Raw genomic sequence first — 26,926 nt, forward strand, 5'->3', positions numbered from 1 at the left:
TGGAGGAGCAGCGGCTCTACTCTGAGTCCCTCCCGGATGACCGAGCTTCTCACCCTCATTTTTTATTTAACTATATTCTTCAGAAAATATTTCCTATGTTTATAGAAGATTCCAGTAGTACAGAAGAACAAATCAGATCAGAATACAATTTAATTTCAGCTAAAACTGTTCTGGAGTAAATCTGAGCAGAATCATCTGACCTGTCGACACACTCGAGATTTCTCCAGCAGGTACTGCTCTATCTTGGCCCCTTCGATGGCGCCCCGTTTGTTGAAATGGATGTCTATATACTTCCCAAAGCGACTGGAGTTGTCGTTGCGGATCGTCTTGGCATTTCCAAAAGCTGAACAGTTAAACAAATCAGAACAGGAGATGATGAAGAAAGCATAAAAGGGTGCATTAATTTCTTCCTGCTTGTTTATAAAGTGGACAAACATATACTTTGTGGATGGTGACTGATGCTGACCTTCAAGGATGGGTGTGGCCTCCAAGACTTGCTGCTCTATCCAGGAATGCTGACCGCTGATGGCCGCCAGGAACTGAAGAATCAGCTTTGTGCTTTCGGTTTTCCCGGCTCCAGATTCACCACTGTCAGACAAAACCAAATAAAAAAATATATATACATAAAAAAAAAGAAGAAGAGAGTGAGTTGCTTGTTCCCTCTTCAGGAGGGAACAAAGTCACACCTGATGATGCAGCACTGGTCCTTGTTGTTCCTCTGCATGTTGAAGTAGCAGTTGTCTGCAATGGCGAATATGTGCGGCGGCATCTCTCCGATCTTCCTGTTGGTGTAGAGGCGGATCTGGTCTGGAGTGTAGATGGGAAGCAGTTGATAGGGATTCACTGCCACCAGGATCGAGCCAGTGTACGTCTGGGAGGGGGCACAGAAAAAAATAAGGTAAAATAAAAAGTTAGAAGATCTAGATATACAAAAAAAGTATGTTTTTGTCATACTTTTAGCATATCCTTATGTCTTTGAGATTCTGACATCTGAGTTTACACTAATGCTAATTTCGTTGCATCTGAAAAATTAACTCATGGTAGTGCAAAAACTTGGAATCGAAAAACGTGATTTTTTTTTTTTCAATTATTATGTTTCCATTAAGCAAATTTATTTTTGTAATTCCAATTTGGGTAATTATATGGTTGATGGAAGCATAGCTAGTGTTTCAGAAGTCTATGAAACTGCAGGACACCGCAAATGTTTTTGTTGTGAACTTGACATGTCACTAACGTAGATGACGTGTTCGTTGTAGCGGATGAGCAGGTTGCGGAGAATGCCGGCTTCGTTGAGGTCGCCCAGGCGGATCATGTCCTCGACGCCGTGGATGGAGGTCGGGTGCATCGGCTTGATGTTGGTGGCATTCTGGGGAAAAATCCAGTGTTCCTGCACAGGGAAGGGAAAATAGGGAATAAATAAACTAAACTAATCGTCATTTATTTACTGTGTTTAATTGCTATTAATTAATTTATAGAATTTTGAATTAACAATTTTAATGAACTAGTAGAGTGAGCCGAATAGGTCTCACAGATTTATCCTCCTGCTGGGTCGAGGACTCACCCGGCCTTCATCATCCAGAACCTGGATCTGTCCAGAGTCACAGAGTTTCACCACAGCTCCAACGGGGACGTCAAACTCCCGGCCTGTCTTAAGGTCCAACCACACATAGTCCCCCTGCATCAAAAAGAACAAGGCATGTATGTTAAGATTTTAGGCAGCAGGAGAAAAAGAACATAAGAATAATTACTATTAAAACTAAAAATGTTTTCTGAAAAATATGTTTGTCGTACTCTCTGGTGTATGTGCCTTAAAAGTAGCACAGAGAAGTATTTATACTACTTTTACAGGCATCTGGAACTGTCAGATGTCTTCCAGTTAGTGCCAAATGCAGCGAAGCTAGATGATTATGTGGTGAATTACATCCATAAAACTGCTCTAACTTCATTTTTTGGTTTCTGTGACAATAATTTCACTTTAAAAAAATTAAACAAAATGTATCCAATTAATATTCAGAAATAGAAGAGAGGCTTTAATTAGTTTATTTTGACAAACAACATTCAACAAAGTTGGACAAGTTGAAAGAATAGGAAAACTAAAAGCACAGAATCAGTTACATGGCAAAACCTTGGCTGCATGCACACATAAATGTACATACTGTTAATTTTAATATGTACACAGTATTCATTTATGAAACCACCATGTTGAAATTTATCCACTCTAGGACTCAGTTTCAGAGTTGATAAATCTGGTCTCCAAAAACGCTGGATCAAATGACAAAGAACATCTTAGAAGGAGATATTGTTGTGAAAAAACACTGCTGTCAATCATTTTAATGTAATAGTATAATATTGAGGGAATAAATCCACATAATTATATAACTACTAAGGTAAAAATTCAATCTGAAGCCCAGAGAGGAACACTGAGGACAGCTAGTGTCTAAAGGTGAAGGTGAATCCAGAGAAAAACATTTTAAAGATCAGCCTAATGTGGGTTTGTTGTCATGTAACCTGTTGTTTCTGTTTGGATCTGCTGGTTGAATAAGCAGGAAGTATCAGAATTACCAAATTTTTCTGCTGCCAGCTGACTGAATGGGAGGATTTAGTTTGAAAAAGGCTTAACTTCAGGCCAAATGGGTCACAATGGGCCATTAGGAAGAGACGTAACAGAGTTTAATTTTAGAACAAACAGATGATTTAACCAATTTCTAGTGAAGTTCAGAAAAAAACAATAATCTGCTCTGTTTTACAGGTAAATTTACCTTTGCAAACTTTGGTGAATTTGAAAACAGGGAAATAATCCATTAATATTTGATGCACATTTGTAACAAGGCATCTTCACTTTGCAGCAAATCAAATTTAAGGCTTTTTAAGACCTTTATATAAGGCTTTTTTTTGGCTCTTGTGGCCTTTATTTGATAGTTAATTGACAGGAAAGTGGGTAATGAGAGACATGTGGAAGACATGTGGCAAAGGTCACCAGGCCAGGAATTGAATCTGCGACGGCCGCATCAAGGACTAAGGCCTCCGTATGTGGGTTGTGCTTAACCCCTGCACACGCCAAAACCTTTTTAATGCCACTTTAAATGCACATCACCTGATCTCTTTACATATAATGTGACTAGCATCGTAACGGTCTGGCGTTTGGGTCACTAGCAGTCGGGATTTTGTCCAGCATTAGGTAGTGAATTACATAAGTTAAAAGGAAAATTCACAATAATTATGTTTTATTGACTGGCTGTTAAGTTTTACAGAACTAAAACCTGTATAAATATGAACTAAGTCTGACTCGTCTGTTTAAAATCCACTTGGGACAGCTCTGGAGTCCAATACAAATTTCTGCATGTTTAAGTTCAGCTGAATATAATTAATTCCTGATGGTGTCATCAGGTCTTCACCTCTACTTTAATATTCTATGTTTAATTTGCATAAAATCTGCATATTTCCATGACAACCGAAAGAGGAAATTAGGCTGTCCAGCCCTACATTCTGGATGTCAGTAATTTATGAGATTTTTAATGCTTATTTTAACCAATGTAACCAAGTGGGACATTTTAGAAGTAAAAAACATTAAGAAAATTTCTCTGTGATGGGGAGAGAAAATCCTGAAGTCTTTTTCAAACTGATCCTTACACTGTAAAACATTTGAAGGTATTTTAACTTGAAAATGAAAGTCTACCTACTGCCTTGAAAATACAATTTCAGTCAACAAGAAAATAGTTTTGGTTTCTTACATAATATGACCTCTCAAAGTTGCTTATCCTCATAAACTGGTCTGTTTTTCATTTAAACTCTATTTTACAGCACAGGTGAATAAATGTGGCCGTTGTTAAACTGATAAGACATCAGGAGAACAGCGACGATGCAGAAATACAACAGAAGAAACAAAAACATGCAACCAGCTCGTTCCTACCTGCTGCAGAATGACCATGGTTCAGGTCTGAGTTTCCCCGAGGACATCAGAAGTCACCGTGTGAGGGAGACCTGTAAAAATAAACAACAAAAAAGATCTCAAACAACTTAGACAACATATTTAAACCAATGCTGCACTGCTAAGAAACAAATTGAATATTTTTTTAATAAAACCTTATTATTTTAATTATCAAAAATTTCATTTCTGACTCTAGATATTTTTTCTTTATGTTGTCATGTTTTTGTTAGATTTTTAAACAAACTAGTCAAGCATTTTCTCAGGTCTCAACCTTATTTTTACACATTCGTGGGAGTACAAGATGTTTATCTGATCCTCAACCTGTAGGACTTCTTTGGTGATCTCTATTTTTAGATTTATTTTCAACAAAGCAAAGTGCCAACTTGATCACCAAAATATAGTGAATGGACTTGGATAGTGGTGAGATTAGGGCTTTAGGTTTTGAAGCCTTTCAATGCCTGATTGATTAATAGGTGAGATTGAAATGGCTTATTAAACAATAAAACCTCTGAAAATGTTCAGCCTGAAAAGCAGTGAAAAGCAGATCAAGTTGGGTGAAAGATGTTCAGAAAGCATTTAATGCTGGCAGAAGTATGGCCGCGCATGGCTGCTACCAGCTGCACGGCTCAACTGGAAACAACAAACCAGTACGGGAGACTGTTAAAGGCTTACTCAGATTCCTGGGGCTAATCCTATGGTTTAAGTACCAGCCACAGTTGTTGCAGCTATGACTGCTGAATCACTTATTGCCCCCCCCCACCTCCTGAATCGTCCTTCTTTTGTTCCCTTTGTTTGCAATAACGTTGAAGTAGCATACGGCCAAACGCCCCCAAAGTAAATTTCAATAACTAAATAGATACAAGCACTATCCTGTCACCTTCTGCAGTGTAATGACTTCAGTTTCTGTGTTTGCAACACTAGTCTGCAGGAAAATTCAAGTTTGGAGCTGGAATAAAATAATATAGTAATTTTAAGAATCTCTTAAATCAAACCATATTTGGAGTAACTGTTGAAATTAATCAGAGAAAACAGATTTTCACTAAACTTTAAGTATCAAGGAAACACTTTTCCAGCATTTTTAAGGTAAGTTTTAAAACTTTTAAAGTGCTGCACTTTGTCGGAAAAAAAAAAAAAAACTAAAAACAAGTTTCAATTAAATATTATATGTTATTAATAATATAGTATTATATACTCTACAGCATGGAAAAAGATACATTAAAATATAAAAAATATTTTGTTTTGAAATGTCTCTCTCACATCTTATACACCTGACTGTTCCAAGAAAAAACAACAGAGTTGACAAAAATCCCCCAGTTTCTATAACTTTAACGTGTAAAATATAAGACAAACTTTATTTTAATTACACAGATCAAAAAGTCATTGAGACATTATGAATAATATTCATTAGAATAAAACAATCCAAATAAATCATGTTACAGCAAAATACTTTCCTGCTCAAATTAAACGCTTAAAACACAATACACAAAGAAAGTTAGAAAAGTTAGCAAGTAGAAATAATTTTGGTAATTCTAACTGACCTAAAACAGGAAAAGTTTAGTCTAATTTAACGTCAGACAGTGAGAAAAAAAATGTGTCTGTATAAAAATATCTGGCTTGAACTGTAAGTAACAGTTGAAAATTTTGGCTTTTAATCAAACCTTATAACAAAACTGTTCAATTTGAATATCAAGCATGTCCCAGAACTTGATTTTGAAATTAAGTACTTTCCAAACCTTGAAAACACCTAACTGGAATTCAAGGATTTCAAGCACCGTACCAACTCTGAAGGTTTAACCAACATTTCTAAATGTTTCATCATTATTATTTTTTTGTTAAATTAGAAGTATGAAGGAGCTGCTTCTGTTTAGCTGCAATGAATAATTAGTGTATGTTAAGACAGAGCGTCTTATCCTGAACTGCAGGGAGCCAATTTATCCTCAGTCTCCAACACAGACATATGGATCTGATTCTCCTTTGACCTTTAACCACAACTTCAATTAGACCAATTACCATCCAACAGGAAAGGCTCTACCAGATTAACTGATAATGCCTCAATGCAGAACACCCAGATCAAACTGGAAGCTTTCATGTTTACGTTTTTCATCTAAGTACTAAATACATCAAAGTATTCATATCCCTAGGTATTTTTCCACATCTTTAAACCTCGAGGGGAACGGATGTGACTGACACATTGCTGCAAAGTGGAGGGAATGACAAATACTTTTCAAAATTCTTATACAGGTTTTTCTGAAGGTTAATGCCCCTTTAGAAAACATCTAAACTGATCACTAAAAACAAACAAAAACAAAGCTGACAATGTGAATAAAAAACCCCCATCAGAAATCTGGAATAAAATGTCACATTGCTCCTGAATTAAAACGTTCTTAAGCAGATCTAGATGAGTGATTTAGTCCTCACAATATTTAGAAATAACCAGGATGATAACCTCCAGGATTCACCACGGACACAAAACTTCAATAAATAAGAAACACAGGGTGGGGCCAAAACATTAGGACTGGGGTCGGGACTCTTTTTAACGTAATTAATCACTTTTTTTTTGTTGCTTTCTTTGTCTTGTTATGATCTTGTAACAATAATGTGGGCTCACAGGCCTCAACAACTTTCAACAACTTTAAAACTAATCCATAGACGGCAGTGTCCACCATTACTCTCCTAAACATTTCGCTGCTGTGTGATATCTATGTCATTTTTCTGTGCATGCGGGTTGCTTTTGGGGTCCTAAACCGGTCACACAGATCTCTGACTGCAGTAAAATTTAATACTAGCATGAATGACCATCTAAAAAATTGGATTCCATCAAAAAATTTTAATTGAACATCAGAAATTGCTGTGTGGACGTAGCCTTAAAGGAAATCATAAAGCTGCTTTTTAGTCCTCCTACTCTTCATTACTAAACAACCTCACGACTTTTTGATTTTACATTTAAACAGCAACCTGGAAATTTGCTGCACAATTAGGCCTCTGCAGTTTGGAGGTGTGTGTGCTTCATTTGAGCTGGGGCCAGTATTCCACAGTGAGCTCAATCTCAATTATTCAGTTGCTGTTTTAAATGTTTAATTAATACTTGGACTGAAGATGCATCTGATTATTACAGATTTCCATAAAAAAAAAGAATTTTAAGGCTTTTAAAACAACTACAAACTAGTTAATCTTCACAACTCACAAGACTCAAAATCAACCTGCTGGAAGATTTACACACAGAGGCTCGTTAAAGCTCCTGGCTGTTAATCTGTCTGTGGTCTGCATTGTTATTCTAACAAGTATGTGCTCTTCACACGTATCACTCACATGGCAGGGATTCAGAGGCACCGCTAGGTGGGACACTTTCATCATTGGCCAAGAACCTCTGGGAGACTCGCCTCCATCAAGATTGCCGAGGTTCAGTATCTGAAAGAATATGAGACGAGTTGAGAAATGTAGGTGCTTTCTTCTCTAATGTACAAATAAATACAAATGTTACAAAACATAAACAGGAAAATGATCCAGCATTAAGCAAAGCAGTTAACCTTAATTACATTTTGAACAGCTGCAGTTCTTAGGGTTAAAGAGCTTTACATGACCTCAGAGGAGGCTTACATGCTTTACATCTGCACCTCCAATCACCATGGTGATGTAAGCTGTGTGAAACAGGAGCTTTTATTCACAGTTACATTTCTAAAAACTAGCAGTGGGACTCAATTGAAGTTTTTAAACAAGTTAATTGCAGAGTCTGTAAGTTTCAGGAAGGCCTGATCGTTGATGGGGCTTCTTTAGAAATGTGGGCTGTGGACATTGACATTAGCATTAGGGACGTCTGTGGTGACGCCACATGTTTAGTACTGAGATGCTTTTTTAGGCTGAAATAATTTAGCTACAAGGCTAACTCCTTTTAGCACAACTTGAACACAACAATAGTCTTTTTCAAAATCCCATCAGATCATTTTTTGAGGCTTTGTCATCCATTGCTGTTGTGGATGTCACTTGTGCGTCAGATTTATGGTCGTACTAGAAACACGCAGGTTCCAGTTTAGGACTTTTGTTGGTTAAAAAACACACACAATTAATTGCAATAAAAATTGTAACATATAAAATCTATGTAATTAATTGATTGAAATTAACATGTTACACTTACATCCCTACCAAAAACATCAAGACTAAGATTGTTTTCACCCCGTGTAGCATTGTAGGCTCAATTCGATTGGAGACCAACATTTATTACAGTTTCAGTTGCTGTGGTTCTCTTTCACACTGCTGTGGTTCTCTTTCAGCTGCTGTGGTTCTCTTTTACACTGCACTATGTCAAACCAACCAAACCCTTTGAAAAACCTGTTCACCTCCTCGCCTGTGTTGGCGTTGCACCAAGAACCACTAAAGGAAACGACACGCAAACCTCTGATAAAGGCACAATTTCCCTATTCACAAAATGTAAACAATAAAGGAGTGGTGTCAGATTTTAGTGATGGCAGGATTTTTCTTTTGGTTTTTGTAAAGACAACCAGTCATTTCTCCCACTAGTCCCATACTCAGATGTTTGTTTTGGTTGTATCTAACCAGAATGCCCTGTACTGTGGTTTGCTTCCTGCTTTTGGAGCAGTCTGTGGTCCACTTGGCATTCACATGTTCATTGCAACTGCACCAGAGTTCACTTCAACCAAATCAAAACCAAGATTTGTAGATGGAGCAGAGTTCACTTTTTTTGGTTCACCTTCACACCTTCCCAAACAAACTGGATCTTCTAGACAAACGGACTGGAGTTCAATAAACACAGACTTTACAGAACTGATGTGGCTGTACCCTAAAATCTCACACCTATGGGAGTAAAAACGTATACAAGTGAAACCAAAATGTCTACCATAGTGTTGTTCAGATCCAGCTGTTGAGGACCAGTATCCAGAACATCTATCTTTTTGATAATTCTCTGCTTCAATTCTCTGCCAAATAATCAGACAATTGGTTAATTAGAAGGACTCTAAAGAACTTGATTACACATTAAGGATGCTGTTTATCCATTAACCAAGTCCAGTCCTCATGCATTATGGCTCTAACACATCTAATCAAATGAATGAATCTCCTCACCAGCATTCAGCTCTGAAGGAACTACGTAACAAGTTATTTGATTGAAGTATTTTGGATCGGGAGAACATCTGAAAGTTGTAAGAGTTTGACATCCCTCATTTAAAAATTTTCTTCATTCAAGACGTGATTTGAATTAATGGGTCCATATCTGGCCTTTGCAGAACTTGGCGACACTTGGTGACATACCAGCTCCTTTTAAAAGAAACGTGGTGTCAAAAATACAAAAATATTTTAAACATTAATTCCAACTTTGTTTGAATCTGAAGAATGTTTATTGTTCAAAGTAGCTTCATCTGCTTCTTCTTGTTTCACTGGATGAATTCTTTGATCTTTGACTGATTATAACAAAAACATGCCCAACCTATTAACTGTGTCAAACTAACACTCATTTGTTTGATAAAACTTACAGCAGTTCCACTTTACAGATTGTTACTTTAAAGGCACATAACGGCTGCTTAAGTGCTGGCCCAGGACAAAGCGAGCAATAAGAGGCTTTAGTCTAAATCTACAGGCGAGCGGCCGCACTGTGGCCCGGCTGCAGACTAATTCTTAACCCACGTTCACCTGCCACTCTTACCTCACTGCAATTTGTGTAAGGATTCTGCTCCTTCCTCCTGTTCTGGTTCTGGTAAATGCTCCACAGTTGATATGATAGGATTATTTAACAAAACACAAAACGGTGGAGGTTAAATTGACTTGTGTTGCTCCAGTCTCTAGGTATGAAGTTTTAAAAAAATTTGTTCTCTCAGGGTTTTTCCTCCCTCAGAAAGCTGCTGAAGCTGTGGCTCCAGACTCCTACAGGCAATGCAGCGTTTGCGGCCCAGTTACTGCTTGGTGTCTGGGTCAGTGGCGGAGATCTCAGGAGTCTCTGTACTGGGTCTCATTCATGGCCGCTGATCCTGATTAGCTCGGAGGTGGAGCCAGTTGGTGGCAGAAACAGAGACGGGCCGGGTGGAGGAGGAGGATGTAGAGGTCACAAGGTCTCTTAGCTGTGCAACAAAATGCTCAGCTACTAATATATATCAATAGAGAACTTGTTAGAGCACTAGGGACGAGACCAAAAATACTTGGTACAATTTTGTGTTTTTGCAGTCTTGAACTGGCCCCAATTGAAACTGCAAACATTTTGAAGGAAAACTGAGTGGAAGAAAACAACGGTGGGTGAAAAATGTGCACTGGAGGAGACTGAAAAGGTGTGGAATATTTACCCTGACCAAATGTGTGATGATTTTTTTTTTTAATGTTGAATTTTGGAGTTTGTTTTTCTGTCACACAAAAACGACAAATTCAGGATATATTTTCTAGTTTTATTTCAAAGTCATGCCACAAGTTGACATTAAATACAAAAGAAAAAAAAAGTATTTTAGATTGTAGCTATAAAATAACCACAGTGTAACCGAAAACCAGATTCAGCTAACACGCAATAGAAAAAGAAAAGCAAAGCTCACACTGAAAGTAACGCACTGACAAGCACACGGTACAGAACATACAGCACGGCTCTCCTGTACATAGCTATCAGTAAACATATCAGTCAGGAACGCAAGTTAAAGTGGATATATAAAATTAACAAGCTTAGAAAATACTGATAAAAGATACTCGTTACAAAGACGGTAGCATCTCCTAGAAGAGTCACCATGCAGTAGGTTTTCCAGCCTCCAGTCAATAAACATTGGCAGAAAAATACAAGAGAAATCACAAGCTCATTCCTTAAGTGGACGAGACTCAACGTCAGGTTTGTTTTCTTTTATTTTTCATAAAAATCTCAGTTTATCGAATAGGGTACGGTCCAGAGGAGAAACCAGATGTTTTCTCTCTGATATTTTGATCTACTTGATCACATGCAGAGCTGGGCAAACTGACAAAACTGACGTGGCTTTTAAATCCATCAATCCTAGAGTCTAGAACGGACAGAAGTCGACTTACGGATGCAATTTTCGGTTTTATTGATCACATTTTTCCTGCTTACATCATAAAAACATGTGAATTTCTGAATCCTCCTTTCACTGAACTGATCTGCAGATTCACAGTCATCAAAGCCCTACAGAATTAACCTCTTTTAAAGTAAAGTAGATCCATATGTTCCTCTTATGAGGAAATGCAAAGGCCATCATTGTTTCTTTAAATTGTATGTCTTTAAATTGTATATCTTAAATAATAAAATGCAACCAGTTTTGATGGACTGGTTGCATTTAAAGTAAAAATTCAGAGCCAATATGTGGTTGAGACACAGTGTGTCTGAATCAACCTCTCGACTATTTTCTATCTGGCACCTTCACAAAATGTAAGTCGCTGAAACCATCAAATGTCATAGGTGGGGTAACAGGGTCACCAAACAAAATCCATTTCAACTTCAGAAGCCTGGAAGTGAGTTCAACTAGTCGCCATTTTATCACATATCAAGGCAAGCATGACGGATGTTACATTTTTATCTAAAAAAGTGAATTAGCGTTATTTTCCAAAAAGGTGCAACAGGTAAAACGTTACACTAATAATTTTGCTCAAATCTCCTTTAAAAAGGAGTAAATCTGCATCCAGTTCAGTGGAAGAAATGCCATAATTTAAGGCTCTAATAGTTCACATTAACTAGCACAAACAGTGGATGATTCACTTGTAACTATAAAGAACTGACATTAATGTGCATCAGAACAAGGATCAAACCACCTACAGAATGCTGCTACTTTTATATACACACTGCAAAATGCAGATTACTGCGTACAAAATTTTAGAAAACTGGATACTGTCTCAATGCATGCAAGTGTGCAACAAAGGCATTTAATTACACACAGCATGTTTATCAAAGTAGCAACAGCGAATCATGTTTGCCAACTGTCTCTGAAGGAAAATCATCGTTCCTGTGATTCGAGATGAAACAAGGAGATCTGAAAGCGTTTTCTTTGTCTTTCTTCTGCTACATGCACGGCCGCATTTTGATTCATATAAAAATCACCACCGTTCAGAGAATTTGGGCTTCATTTAAAAACCTGCCTTGGAGTACCATGCAGAAAATGCTTATATATGCAGAAGACTGAAGCAATATAGAAACTATCAAAAAACACACTCAAGGTCCAGACACTCCAGTCGAGCTTGGTTAGTTTAGTAGCTGGAGGGTTTTGTGTGTGTGTGTGTGTGTGTGTTGGTGTGTGTGTGGTTAACAGTGAAAGCCGTAACACTTTTGGCAAAAAAGTTCATATTATGCAATAATTATAAAGAAGCATTGCAGTGAATAAACAAAGCAGGACAAAATGGAGAGCAAAACATTTGAGAAACATTTTCGTACCAAAAATTTTCAAACTCACAGTTCATAAGACACAACGCAGCATAACGTAACAGGCCACTGGTCTATTTGGCACTGCTGTGGCACATGATCTTAAAGAAATATGCCGGAAGGAACTCTTATGATGACTGTGGTTTCTACTAGGGGTGCACCAATAAATCAGCCACAATTTCCTTCATTTTGGGAGATGAAAAACTGATCTTATCGTTCTGAAGATTAGCCTCTGTCTCCTTAAAGTGTTAACAACAGTCACAGACTTAACGACTTTGACGCTATATGTACCGACTTTTCAAACAAAAAAATCGGAATGGGCAGGTCGGGCTTTTTAAAGATCGTTGATTGGCCAGAAAAGTGCAATCGGTGCACCCCTAGTTGCTACAGAAGGAGAGAGAGCATAAAGGCTTAGAAATGTATATTCATGGTATTGTCTGAAGATGAGCTGATAATTATCTCATTTTCTCGAGATAACAAGGCTTACTTTGTAGTGAAAACATATTTTACACACTTTGAAACATTTCTGACCAGACTAACTATTGGAGCTATTCCTGCCTTTTAACCTTGTGTTTTCCCTTCTTTTTCTTCCATATAGAAAGTACACCTGGTCCAGTGTACTTTCTGTTTTTTCCGTCTTGTTGTTCTGTTCTCTCAGCAACCAGCCAGACAGTTTTTCCTTTCCACTGTCACCCCATGCTTACCTCTTGGCCGAGTGTCCTTAGACGTAAAACTTATGATCAACTACATTTTTGATGATTGCATTTGGACTGAATTGGACTCCATTTAAAGGAACCTGCTGAATTGATTTAAACTGAATTTTGACCAAATTGAATCCGATATAACTGGAAATCATCTGTGGTTTTAACTGGTTTGTCTTTTGGAGTAATATTGCATAAAAATCTTGAGAAAAGCCTGTTATCTCAAGAAAATCAAGACTGCTTTTAGTTAGTTAGTTGGTTAGTTAGTTAGTCTTTACATTTAAAATTCAAATAAAACCAGCCAGGGATGGAGTAGCGACTTCCTGAGCACAAATCTAGAATATTAACACTGTTAGTGGTTCAAAAATGCTCATTATTAGTTTTTAATCTTATAAATAACTCATTGATGATTAATCAGATGTTCTGAAAGTAAACAGATTCAAAGGCGTATTCTTATTTTTGTGATTAACAGCGTAGAAACTGTCTAGCTTGGTTTGCAGACCAGCTCGACTTGTTCACTGCCTCTGGTTTTTTGTTTTTACGTCTTTGGTTTGTTTTGATGCTTTAACCTCAGTGAAACAAATTCATTTACCTAATTAAATGCTCAGCCAAATGAGTCCTGGCTGATTTTACGGGATTTGGGGGCTGAATGTAGAGAGACAACATAAACAGGGGTAGCAACAGGGAGAAGACAGGGTTATGTTTAAGGCGTCCTAATTTGTGCTTCCTTAATATTTGTGATTGAGTCAGAAATCTGAACGTTCAGCTGCCTAATTTTCAAAACTTCAACCAGTTACATTTGAGGCATTTATAGGATATTCAGTTACTTTTTAACCCAGTTATGTTGCCACCTGACAATCATTCTCATTCAGGATAACCTTAACATAATATTCCGTTCAAAAATAAAAACAGAGCTGCAAGAAAACAGCTGAACCAGTTGGCTTAACTAGAGCAGAACTTGGCCGCTTGAGAGGAACTTAAATCAAATCTACCAAGTTCTGCTCCATAAACACATTTTTGTGCATTAGATGCTAAACTCTGTGAATAAAGATCGATTTGACATTTGGCACGACTGATTTCCCACTACACACTCTTCATCCATCTCTATGGAAGTTATTAGCTGTTGGTTTTGAGGACAATGCAGTATTATACTAACAAGGAGATGCTAACAATGTTCAAAGTGTTGTGAAAAAGCATTCACCTCCTTAAATATTTCTCGTTTTTGTCATATCTACCTGTTTCAGATTATCAAATAAATGTCAATATCAGACAAATATAAAGTAAAAGTAAATAAAAAATAATTTTTTTTGCATTAATTAAGTTGAAATAAAGAAAAATATTCAAAATATAATTCCCTCTTGTTTCATCATGACTAACTCAATTATTTTGGGTCAATCTAACAAGACATAACCAGGCATGCCAGAACTATCTGACTTGTGGAAAGAAAACAGAATCTGGTAAGGACTCAGGTGATCTTTGTCTGATATTATAATTTGCTTAGTGATCAGAAGCATCTAAAAACTCTAAGGGGGCAAATCCTTGTCAGCCACACTGTTCAGTGAGTTCAGTGCAGAAAACTTCAGCAGAACTTTGTGAATGAGTTTGGTGGGTTTTTGTGTTTTATCCTCGTCTTTGTGAATAAAATCCAAACCAATCGTTCAGCGTTTGGTTCTACAGGTCCAAACGCTGGAAAAGGAGCAGCTTCCACTTCCTGTCCGACTGAAAACAATAAGGAGCACAGCGAAGAGAAGTAGCACCTAGAGAGAGGTCAACATCTACTGCTAATGTTCAGACACTAGAGGCTTTATGAAAGCATAACAGTAATAAGACATAGCTGCTGCTTCAAAGCCTTCCATGTGATCCGAACTGGACGAGGGTCATCGGGTGTCGACATGCTGACTCCTCAAAAGCGAGCATTTCCATGACGATCCAGATAGAAAGAATAAATAGATATAGTAACAGTTGAGCAGTACCGTACAAGGCCATGAACATATTGGAAAATAAGTCATGCACGACACGTTTATAGGGATGCTGTACACAAAACAGGGTTCCTTCACATGGAAAATCTAAAATACTGTAGCAGGTTAAAACCTACAGAAACCTCAGACCATTTATAACACTGTCTAAAATATCAAGATTCAACAGGAACTTATGATATTTATATTGTGGGCTGTAAATAAGAAACGGAAAAAAACAGAGGGGAAGAAAGGAAGAAAGAAACAAAGGAAGGACGGTAGGAAGAAAAACATAATGAAAGAGAAGAAGGAAAGAAAGAAGGAAGGAAGGGACAGCTGACAAATTGGGAATAAAGTTTTATAAATGCAAATATTCTCTAATTTTCCCATTCAGACCAGGAAAACCCTGAATTCCAGACTTTTCTAGACTTTTCCAGACATTTCCACACTGTGGAGGAGCCCTGACAATAACTGGAGTGACCAGTTTAAGTAACGCCATATATGACCACTGCAGTGATAAAACAAAACAGAAAAACTGATGTGATAGTTTCTCACAAGAGTCTAGCCTTACATTCAAAGGAAATGCATTGATGATAGATTACAGTTTAATTCCTAACTTCTAACAACAAAAGAAACAAAATCCAGCAGTGCATAAAACTCAAGACTGCACTTTTGAGTCAACAAAACCAAAACAAAGTTCATCAGGAGCAAAAAGCTCACACCATGTGGCCACATGACCGATGCAGGAAGAGTCATGGTTAACGAGAGAGATCTGTTCATCCATCCTGCCGAGACCGAGACGATGGCACAAGCTGATTGGCAGAAACGTCTCCGCTGATAAAAACTTCCTGCTTCTTTGTCTTTTAAGTTAATTAAAGTGCAAGGTGTTCTGCTCACACCTTCCCACAGAAATGTGACTTCCAGATACATACAGGGTCAACAGATCTGCATTCATCCACATCTGAAGCAAGGCGGCAGGAAGCGAGACAAACACACAAGCTGCGTTTCCCACCACAAACTTTGACGACATTCCACTAATGTTGAAAAAACACAATTTCATAATTGTCGTGTTTCCATTAAATAAGAAACACAATTAAGAATCTCACGTGAAGAAGTTTGTTCACGCGATAAGTCGTTAAAAAAAACATGATCGTCCAACTACTTCCTGTCGTCTTCTTAGTGATTTGCACCAGTGGCAACGTCCGGTTGTTGGTCATGTGACTCATGTGATGTGAAAAATGTGCTTCCATTGCAATTTTATGACTGAAAATCACCTCATCTTAGTGGAAAAACAAGTTTATTTTTGTTTTTTAAGTTGGTGTTTTCTGCTGCAGTATGTAACTTTTATTAAAAAAAAATATTTTTTGCACATTTGTTGAATCTATCACTATGTCGTGACAGTATAGTATGAGACAGATAATCTGAAAAACAAAAACACAGCTCCTCGGCCTTCTACCAGCGCTAACCAGAAGCAGCCAATCAGAGCCAGAAGGTGGGTCTTAACGCTGTCAATCACCCTCAAGCTAGTCAGCTGAGGCTACGTAGCATAGCCCCCAATGATAGCAGATAAACTGTTTTCTTGTAACAGTAAGTTGTTTTTCCACAATTAGCACATTTAGCAGTGAGTACATGAAGTTGATTGACAGCACTAAGATCCTCCTCGCTCTGCTTGGTTGTTTTTGGTCTGGAGCACTGCATTTCTTCAGACAGCAATAGTAGCTCAGTGAGGAGGTGGAGGAGATTGATCTTTCCACAATTTGTCTCTCATATTATATTGTCATTACATGATAGTATGAACAAATATGAAAAAACATCTTTTTTTAAAAAAGTTACATACTGCTGCAGGATACACGCCATTTTTGAAAAAACATGTTTTTTGATAAAAAGTTTGAAGTGGTTTTTTTGGATGTATTGAAATTTGTTTATTTCAGAAAACTGCAATGGAAATATGCAACACACGAGTCACATGACCAACAACTGGAGTTTGTTACATACTGCAACTTTAGGCTAATTTATAATCAATGGAAACGCAGCTGGCGTCTTCTCAGAATCACGGCCGCTGTCTTCGGCGAGTCTTTCGGGTCGACCCTTTGGACTCTCGTCAAAGGAAGCATCAGGCAGTGGTGTTGCCATTAAGAGATGAAGTGGCACACGGGGTGGTGGTTTGTGGCTAGGCCAGAAGGTTCTGAACGGAACGTTAGAGAGCGAAGGGCCCGGCTCATCTTTGGTCCCATAAAGCACTTGGTTTATGTCAAGCTGAATCTTTGCACTCCAACATTGGGGAGAACAGGGGAAACGATCAGGAGCCCCGGTTGCTAAGCTACGACTGGAAAAATGTGCAGCACAGGCAGAAACGTTTTCAAGCCATGCAGTTTGCAGATCGTCCAGAGCAACCGGCAGCGAGTTTAGAAGTGACGGGAGACGGGGGAGGCGAAGACTTTACACGTAAGCGCAGGAAAAGAAAGCTCCTGGTAGAGGGAGGAAATAGCTGCTGTTGGCTTTTCTTTGTAAAGTTCAGGCTGGATGCTCTCTGAAGCAGCTGCAACCTGACAAGGAGCTGAGGCATCTGGGCAGGGAGATTGAGCTCTGACAGGAAGGGGGGACAGAAGGCTGTAGATCAGACGGTGCTAACACTGAAAACAGTTTTCACAGAACTCCTCCCTCCGTCTCCTGAAACAGGAGAGACCGACTCAGCCTTAAGGCATTGCAGAGCCCTTGGAAAGATTGGCACATGCATGGAGAGTGCAGAAATGTGTGCATAATGTGTTGTATGACCAGGGTAAACTCAGTTCGTAGTAAATAATTTTGGATAATTCATTTAAAGGTGACCTATTATGCTTCTTTGAACAGGTTAGGTCTAGGGCAGGGGGTGACCAAAACGATATCCCTTTGGGGGCCCTAACTGGAAAATTTAAACTACTGGAGGACACAAAATTCAATAAATTAAAATGCAAATATTTGTTTTTTGGGATCTTTTTTTTTTACCTGCTCAACAATAGTTTTACTGGTTCATTACAGGTTTTGCACTAAATCATTCTCAGATAATGAGATTTTAGTGTGGTCAGTTCAGATGTTTTAGAGCCTGCTGTGACTTTAAATGACAGGAAGAGGGGACAGGAGGCTGAAAAAACGCAAACAGATGCACAATTATATAACTGTGTATCTTTGAAAAGCAGAAGAGGATCCTCCCGCACGACCAACAAAAATGCGTTGCCACTGCACGGTCTGTTCAGGAAACACAATCCGTACCGCTGGCTAACTTCCGCATGCACTGAAGAAAATACTTCTGGATCATTCTCAAAATATACATTAACATATTAATTTACATTAATTAAAAAACTACCTATGCTATTTTTCTGGACTATGTTATAATTCTCTTAATGAATAATACATTTTATAATTTGGTTCAAAGATCATTATTCAGTAAAAAAATGTAATACGACTGAAGGAACTGTGAGATACTTATCGTGGATGAAAAAAGGACCTTTACTTTCATAACAATCATATCTTTTATGAGATTAGCTAAAGGTGTAATCAATTGTATAAGACTATATCCTAATATTACTCTATCGTTCTTCACGTGTGATTCACAGATACAAACATTTACTGGAAGGTCATTTTTAGAAAATAAGTCTTTCAAAATCCAATAATACTGTATTTATTCTTATTTTTAGTTATTCTCTTTAAAACATGTACTATTTACTTTTATTTAAAGCTTATAATAATTAAAAATATTTTTATTCTTATTTATTTATTTATTTATATATAACATCTACAATAACTCTGTGAAAATGTTTGAATAAATATTAGTTTCAACAGCATTTCATTTCCCTGTCGGATCAATAAAGCCTTTTTGAATTGAACGAAATTGAATTTTTACAATTACAATGATTACCAAGAGAAAAAAAAAACATACCTTTCTTGGAAGTATTTCTTTTAGCACATGAGCAAATTAGCCGATAAATAGATCGTGGAGTTACAAGTCAACAAGAATACACTTGTCTTTTCCAGCAGTGTTAAACCCAGCTGACCAAACGTGCTGGAGTAGGGTTACTAGGTAACAGAGCTGGGCCTGGGTGGGGTTGCTAATCAACGGCGCTGTGCCTGTGGAATGTGACTTAACAATTGGGAGGTTTTTGAAACTCATGAATTTATTTCCAAAAAAAGTTTTTCAAAGCGCTTGCGCTGCTTTTAGAAACCCAAACGGAACGAGAAAAATGTGCAAAATGTGAATTTTGCATAATAGGTCCCCTTTAACTGAAGCTTTCCAGCATCAAAACCTGTAGAGTGGCCCAGTTTCAGATAATATTATGACAATAAATAACATTATCCATTCTATTCTAGCAGGAATTTGTTAAAACATAACCCTTATGGCACCTTGTACCTACACGTATGGATGCAGGTATTTTGAAAAACTCCCCAAAAAGAAAAAGTGGGAAAACAAAGTGAAGGACAGTGAGCTCAGAAAGATGGGTGAGCTTCCCCAGATTCGGTAACGAGCTCGTCAGATGTTGGTGAGTGTGGTGGAGGTGAATAGGCGCACAGTGAGCATGCCCGGGATGTCGTTGTCCTGGCGACTGCCCTTGTCACGGAGGTGAAGCGTGTGCTGCTCCTGCCGCTCATTGGGCTCGCTGAACAGGACCACCTGTCCCAGGAAGGTGTCCATGATCATGTTCTTGTTGTAGATCTGAGCACCGCTCATGGAAAGGCAAGAGACAGGTGGGAAACAGAAAAGGGTAAGAAAAGAGAAGGAAACACCTTATAGAAAGAAATGTAAGAAGAAGAAAGAGAGCTGCAGAGATTTGCAAACGAAGGCGTAGACCAGGAAGTTTTTTTAATTTGATTGTGTTACAAACAAAATATTGTATTGGTACTTTATGTTATAGCTAAACACATAAGCAATAAAAAAAATTGATCGCAAGATAAGGCTTCTCACTCTTTTCTACCAAAGACAGCATGACAAATATGTAAAATGTTCATTAGAAATTAAGGTTTATTGATCTTTGAGAATCTGAACTGGCATTATGCCATTACTTTTATATTATTTGAAAATGGGCTCAAAACAGCAATATTATTGTTTATTGCAATAACTTCTGGAACAGCACAATTAATTATTGTGACAGGAAATAATATGTGTTAACTGTATTAGCTATAGGTGTAACGATCGATCGGCCACTGATCATAATCGGCCGATTTCCGTGAAAAAGTGTATGATCAGTGATCGCCGATCACGATCTCTTGTTGCCGATCACACAAACCGATCACCTGCATTTCATTTTGCAGCCTGCCTGTGCAGCTGGTCTCCTCCTTCCTTCACACTGCGCAAAYGCGCAGCAACAAATCCTAAGCGATGTGGAACTATAACGCACTGAGTGACTGGGGAAGTTTGCGTGTTATGGCGGAAAATTGAAGCACGTGGGGTGAATCACGTCAAAATGCATCAACACGACGAATCTAATATGGCATAAAAACAATGTCATACTTGAGGAGTTTGGCTACATCGAGGCTCACTGCAGTAAAAAAGACATATGGATGATCAGACAGCAGGTAAAGCAGCGCACAGCTACAAACACTCACCCGGATTAGCATGACGGTCAGAAAGCTAAACAAATAACCCGCAAAATTATTTAAGTCTTCGAGCTGCGATGTAAGACGCTGGTTCTGCTCTCGCTGTTGAACCGCTGCTMCGCGCTACAGGTAGTAATATTTCACAGACGGAGCGCCGCTTCAGCTCCACTTGGTAGTGACTCTCACACCGAACCTCTGCTTAAAGCTGCAGCATCTAACTTAAAAAAAATTAAATTTTACATACATATTAAAACTTTCGCTGTCCTAAGATGAGACAAATAATCTCTAAAAAAAATAATCGATCTCCTCTGCCTCCTCCCTTTTCTGCATAATTACTCTGCTCAGTCAGAAACAGCCAATCAGAATTAGCAGTAATCAGCTAGCCGCAGTGCTATCAGGAAGTTTTCATTCAGTAACTCTGGATTGTTTATTGTAATGGAACCTGTATTTGCCTTTGAATGTTAAGCTTTATACTTGAATTGTTTGGCAATGTTGAGAGGTTTTATTTTGACTCTGCATTATTTAGCCTCTTCAGAGCCATCATATGTTTTCAGTCTGTTAAAGATAGTATTATCAATAGTAGTACAATTTGCACAATGCCTGTTTATTTCTTGGAAAAAGTTATTAAAGACACATTTTTGTCTAAATTAAGGTGAATTCATGGTTCCTTTTTCCACATAATGTAACCGGTAGTGCTTTTGATAAAAAAAAAAAATTATGTGATCGGTATCGGTGATCGGCCCTCTTGGGTGATCGGAATCGGTATTGGCAGGAAAAGACCTGATCGGTACATCTCTAGTATTAGCACATACATTTGAAACCAGAAGTGTACATGTATCTAATAAAGATTACAAAAATGTTCTCCCTGTCTGAAGTTACATCATATTTTTATTACTTAAATGCTACAATAATGACAACCAGAATATGTCAGAAAAGTATTTGTTAATGTCAATATCATTTTACATACAGAATTTTTACTATCTGTCTAACAATGAGGGAAATCTTAGATGACATCATCACCTGATGTCATCATCCATCAGAAGCTTTAAAAGCTTCTGATAGGTTAAGTTTTTAGGTTAAATGAGACATTAATTTGATTAAATTGGAGGTTCACCTGTGAATGTATTTTAAGGCGACTCCCCCACTCAGTTCCTTCAGACTAGTCAGCAGCAATTACCAAATACCTGGTGGATCTGTACATCTGCTGAGCTCATCATACAAACTACTACTCAGTTCAATGTTCTGTTATGTTGTTTACAACCATAATAGTTGTAAACAACATAATGGAGGAGCACTGTTGTTATGACGCGCTGAAGGCAGTGCCAAAAAGAGCAGGAGCTTGAAGAGACCCAAATTCCATCCATCCATTTTCTTCCGCTTATCCGGGGTCGGGTCGCGGGGGCAGCAGCTTCAGAAAGGAGGCCCAGACTTCCCTCTCCCCAGCCACTTCTTCCAGCTCCTCCGGGGAAATCCCAAGGCGTTCCCAGGCCAGCCGAGAGACGTAATCCCTCCAGCGTGTCCTGGGTCTTCCCTGAGGCCTCCTCCCGGTGGGACGTGCCCGGAACACCTCACCAGGGAGGCGTCCACAGGAGGCATCCTTACCAGATGCCCGAGCCACCTCAACTGGCTCCTCTCGACGTGGAGGAGCAGCGGCTCTACTCTGAGTCCCTCCCGGATGACCGAGCTTCTCACCCTATCTCTAAGGGAGAACCCAGCCACCCTGCGGAGGAAACCCATTTCGGCCGCTTGTACCCGAGACCCAAATTCAAAGCATTAAATTGAGAAGTGTATTTTTGTTGTCATATTTGATATACACATTGATTGTGCAATAAAATTACACTAGAAAATACATAACTCAATTAATTGGTTGAGTTTAAATAAACTCAACCAATTTAACTTGTTGGATATTTGTGCCCTTACTTACTGCAAAATAAAATGGAAAGCAAAGAGCATGATTATTAAAAGTTGAATACTTTGTGTTGTTTCTAAGATTTTACATTTAGTAGTAACATTTTCATATATTAATGTCTCAGTAAATTGTAACTTTCATTACAAGAAAAAAAACATCAATCACCAAATTGGTACCATTCTTTGCAGTCGAGGGATGCAAAAACATTAGGGGTAAACAAATATCCAAAAGGCCGCATTTTAAACAAGTTAAAATTTATTTTAATGTTTTTTCCAGTTTATATTCAAAGATATGCTGTCATGTTCATAATTTCTTTTTCTCCATATGACCCAGCTCTTAATCCCCATTTGACTGTTATTAAATGGTTAAACCAGCAATGTCTACTTTGGTAAATATTAATACAGTTCATGTTTTGTGTGAAACAGCAGAAACAGTTTGTTTCTAAGTTTTTAGAAGCAGTTGAATATTTAGTGTTTAGACCTTGAATTGCTCGTGGCTCCCGCAGACAAGCGGATCGACCTGCAGCTTTACTCTAAAACCATCCTGGGGTTTAAACCCTGAATGAGTGCTGAATCAGCAGAGTGACTGCTCACCTCGATATGGATGGCTTCCTTGGGCTTTTTGCGATAAAACAGGCCTTTGATGTCAAAATTTGGGCAACGTGTGTCTTTCTGAACTGGTGAACGAACCCTCTCTCCTTCACAGGTGATTATCACATAAGAATCCACAGCTGCAACAAAAAAAAGGCAGAAAATTACATAAATATGTAATTATCTTTTTCTGCAGATAAAAGTTTGATTATGATCCTAACCTAGTCAAAAAATTAAGAATTTACACTGACTGCTTAAAAAGATTCAGATAAGACTTGACAATTATTTATCTGTATTTGTTGCTACTATGGATTTTGTTCACAATTAATGAGTTAAGGGGTTTACAACGCAATTAACACTGTGATAAATAAAAGTGTTAGACATGATGTTTGCATGAAATCTACTTGAGTTGCACCAGTCAGATTACCAGAGACTGGAACCAGTTTCTCCCTGTCTGGCAGGGCAAGTACTGAAACAACTGCTTATTTCTTTGCTATTTATTAAATGTATCCAAACTATTCTCAGAGACGTTATCTTCGAAAATAAATAGTATTCTAAGCCTTTTAGTATTTTAAAATGCCTCTTTTTGATTCCAATCCAACCCACATTCATTTAAAAGCACTTTAAAAACAAGACAGTTGGCCAAAGTGCTGAACACTGACAACACAAAGAAACAATAAAGAATAAATAGAAGTAGCCGTAAGCCAATACTTCAAACTGAGTTACAATCCAGTAAAAAAAAATTATATTTTAAGAGGAGACTGGAAAACATGAGGAGACTCCAACTGTCTGATGTTACAAAGTAAATAATTTCACAATTTAGGTTAAAAATTATTCTTAGGTTTTTAAAGGTCATTGACTCTTCAGTTATAAAAATCAAGAGGGGGATTCTCGGAGGATTCTTGTTGCAAAGTGATTCGTCCTTAAATGTTTCCAAGTTATTTCCAGTCTTTCATCACATTTTAACTGTACTGAAATAAACCGGATTAAAATAGACCATATGTAACTGACCGAATGGATTTGCTTTTTCTATGAAGTACTTTTTGTTGATAGATTACGTAAATAAAGCTCATTAACTGCTTTAAGTAAACTGTAAAATTAAAGCTACTACTAAAATGAAATCAGTAAAAGAAAAAGTATAAGGAATGGCAGCCAGGAGGCGCTGTGGTACCTTTTGCTCCATCCTAAACACTAGCTTTGTTCAGGGGTTCCCAAATATTTCCAGGCCACGATCCCCCAAAGAGCATTAACCTCTTGCTGGGAACGCCCTTTGCTAATCGACACACAATGCTACAAAATATGTAAAGAAACATCAACTGTTAGATGGCCATGAGATTTGTTTCAGAAAATCTTATTATCAGAAAATATATTATGACTTTATTATTAAATAACACAATTTTTTATTACAATCCCCTCTTTTGATAGGAAAATGTGTAATATTTTAGATTAATTCCATCAAATCTTATTTTCTCTTATTTTTTGTCTCGTCAGAATATTTTTGATGTCTTGCCAGCAATGGTAGCTTAAGGAGCAAAGCAGCTTGATGAATTTGACCGGCAGCCAATCAGAAAATGAGCATCAGAAATAATATGATTTATTTTAACTTATTTTCATTAACAAAAAAAAAAAAACTGAAAACAAATTTAACATAAAAAATGTATGGAATTCAATTTCTTTATTTTTGAGTATTTTCCCCTCATTTTCCCTCTAACTTTCTGCGGTTTCCACAGAGCCCCCTGAAGGCCCCCACTCAGACTGCAGCTGCTGTTTACCTCCGTTGGTGTCCTGTCCCTGCAGCCCCTCAGCACTCACTACATGGACCTGAGTGACCAGCTGAGGGTAGCCACACATCCCTGTCCAACAGGTCTGAGGAGGATCGTCCAGAGTCAGTTCTCTGCAGAGAGAGAGTTTATAGAAACACTGAGATATTTCAACCTGAAGGAGCTTCTGTTGCTGCTGGTGCTTTCCAACAAAGCAACAAGCATGTTCTATTCATTTTGAACACAAACAGAAAGTTTAAAGATTCAATGTTTATGACGTTAGAAACAAAACTGATAAGCTCATTATTTCTGCATCTTTAATGAGTATTTTTGTAGAGATTTAAGAGTTGAGATTTAAATGACCATAGAACCTGGCAAAGATCAACCCGTCTTTATAATGTCTTAAAGAGGTTGAATTACAGGCTTTCTCGGTCGCCCCTCATAATTACTTGCAGTCTGAAGGCACATCAGTGAAGACCCGGAGCAGAAATTCTCCCTGCTGCCCGGGGTCAAAGGTGGTGGGGATGATGACGTATCGACCTTCCATTAGCTCCTTCCTGAGGAAGACGCAGCGCGAGTTGATGTAAATGGAACCGGCTACTTTCTGCTGGGCTGTGTGCATACGGTACTTTCGATTCAGTTCCACCTGCAGATTGACAAGATGTTATAGCAGAAGTTTGGAAAAAATAAAAGCAATCATGTTTTTATTGTTTTTTTCTCTTTCTTTTTTTGGTGTTTTTACCCTGTGGATATCGAAGCCGATAGCAAGATTTTCCCCTTTGCCTTCTTTGGGCGTGGCTCTCTTCTCTTTTTGCTGCAAGCAGATCAGCACCTCATCCTCCACCTTCTTCACGTCAAACACATACTGGTAGAAAAAAAAAACAAGAATCTGTTATTACCCTCCACAGCTGGTGACCAGTGATGAGTTCAGCTTCTATGAACCTTAAATCTGGAAAAAACTTACAGAAAACTGCAAAACTGCTGAAACATTGAAACACTAAAACTAAAAACCCACCAGTTCAGAGTTGCTTTTAAACCATAATAAATGGAACATTAATCAACATATTTGATGTGTAATTTTTTAACTGGATTTACAATTGGTGATTGCATGATGTGTTTATGATGTTTTTATATTTTTCATGATGTAAAGCACTTTGAACTCCCTTATTGCTGAAATGTTCTATAACTTCAATGATTGAAACTTGATTGAATATTATTGCTATTCTGTCGATTTTTCTCAGCCTGTATTGTGGAAGGTGTATTGCTGTAAGACAGACTTTAACTAGGAAGAAATGTCATTGTTTTTATTTATTTTTAACAACAAAGTTAAAATTTTACTTAATTTTAATTGAATTAAAATTAAGTTTGATTTTAAATCAATTAAAATTAAGTTACATTTTAATTTAATTTAAATTAATTAAGTTAAGTTGTCATAGATACAGAGTCTATCACATACATAATTGAAATCATATACATTTTGATTAAATTTGATATGATGGTCTATACAAAGAATTAGGCAGAAAGGTATATCGTTTACAGTGCATTCAGGTTGTGCATTTTTTTAAACTAAGTAACAAAGTAAAGTAATAAAAACAATATTTTTGATAATAAGTAATCAGTAACGTAACTGGATAACTGTATTGGGAATTAATCAGTAATTAGCAACTAATTACTATATACAAGTAAGACTGGACACAATAAATTAATAACAACATATGTCCCCATAGATACGTGATCAATATCAACAGATAATACATCTGATAGAATATCCAATAATTTCACTGAACTGCAAAGAATTCTGGGAGATGTAGGCAGAGGAACGTTTTTAGCTGCTCAACTTCTCATGGCCAGCTAAGCTAGGTTGGTGGCATGAGCTAACTCACTCACTCTTTGGTTACCTAGCAACAACCTGCTGAGTGACAAGTAGTTACAAGTTCTCCCCAACTTCAGTTGCCTAGCAACAACCTGTTGAGTAAATTGCACAGCAGCAGTTTCATGTTTTGCCACCGTGCCTCATAACTGTTTACACATAAAAATCAGCAGCGTGGCGGGAAAACTGGATGAAACAGAGAAGTTTGGCACCACTAGTTTGGCAGCATTTCTAATATTTAAAACAAAAACCTGATCAATAATTATCAACCCTGTACATTGTGATATGTTTTGCAGCCATATAG

The 26,926-nt window shown here is 37.7% G+C and overlaps 2 protein-coding genes across 3 annotated transcripts in view; both read right to left on the minus strand.

Annotated features, from left to right (window-relative positions):
- The window catches only part of LOC103476307 (unconventional myosin-VIIa-like), a 37,883-nt gene extending 28,008 nt beyond the window's left edge, over positions 1–9,875 (minus strand). For both annotated transcript variants that reach the window (XM_008428549.1, XM_008428548.1), the window contains exons 1-8: positions 9,582–9,875; positions 7,238–7,336; positions 3,911–3,981; positions 1,562–1,675; positions 1,235–1,387; positions 687–871; positions 467–588; positions 201–343 (exon numbers count right to left, since the gene is read on the minus strand). In XM_008428549.1, the coding sequence (XP_008426771.1) occupies positions 201–343; positions 467–588; positions 687–871; positions 1,235–1,387; positions 1,562–1,675; positions 3,911–3,928 (735 nt within the window). In that variant the 5' untranslated portion in view covers positions 3,929–3,981; positions 7,238–7,336; positions 9,582–9,875. The remainder of the gene's footprint in view (positions 1–200; positions 344–466; positions 589–686; positions 872–1,234; positions 1,388–1,561; positions 1,676–3,910; positions 3,982–7,237; positions 7,337–9,581) is intronic.
- A 7,010-nt stretch (positions 9,876–16,885) lies between these two features.
- LOC103476305 (calpain-5-like) overlaps positions 16,886–26,926 on the minus strand; it is a 38,967-nt gene continuing 28,926 nt past the window's right edge. The window contains exons 9-13 of the mRNA XM_008428546.2: positions 25,495–25,617; positions 25,202–25,398; positions 24,765–24,886; positions 22,996–23,132; positions 16,886–19,612 (exon numbers count right to left, since the gene is read on the minus strand). Coding sequence (XP_008426768.1) covers positions 19,430–19,612; positions 22,996–23,132; positions 24,765–24,886; positions 25,202–25,398; positions 25,495–25,617 — 762 coding nt within the window. The 3' untranslated portion in view covers positions 16,886–19,429. The remainder of the gene's footprint in view (positions 19,613–22,995; positions 23,133–24,764; positions 24,887–25,201; positions 25,399–25,494; positions 25,618–26,926) is intronic.

This window comes from Poecilia reticulata, linkage group LG14, assembly GCF_000633615.1.
Source record: "Poecilia reticulata strain Guanapo linkage group LG14, Guppy_female_1.0+MT, whole genome shotgun sequence".
NCBI classification, from domain to species: domain Eukaryota; kingdom Metazoa; phylum Chordata; class Actinopteri; order Cyprinodontiformes; family Poeciliidae; genus Poecilia; species Poecilia reticulata.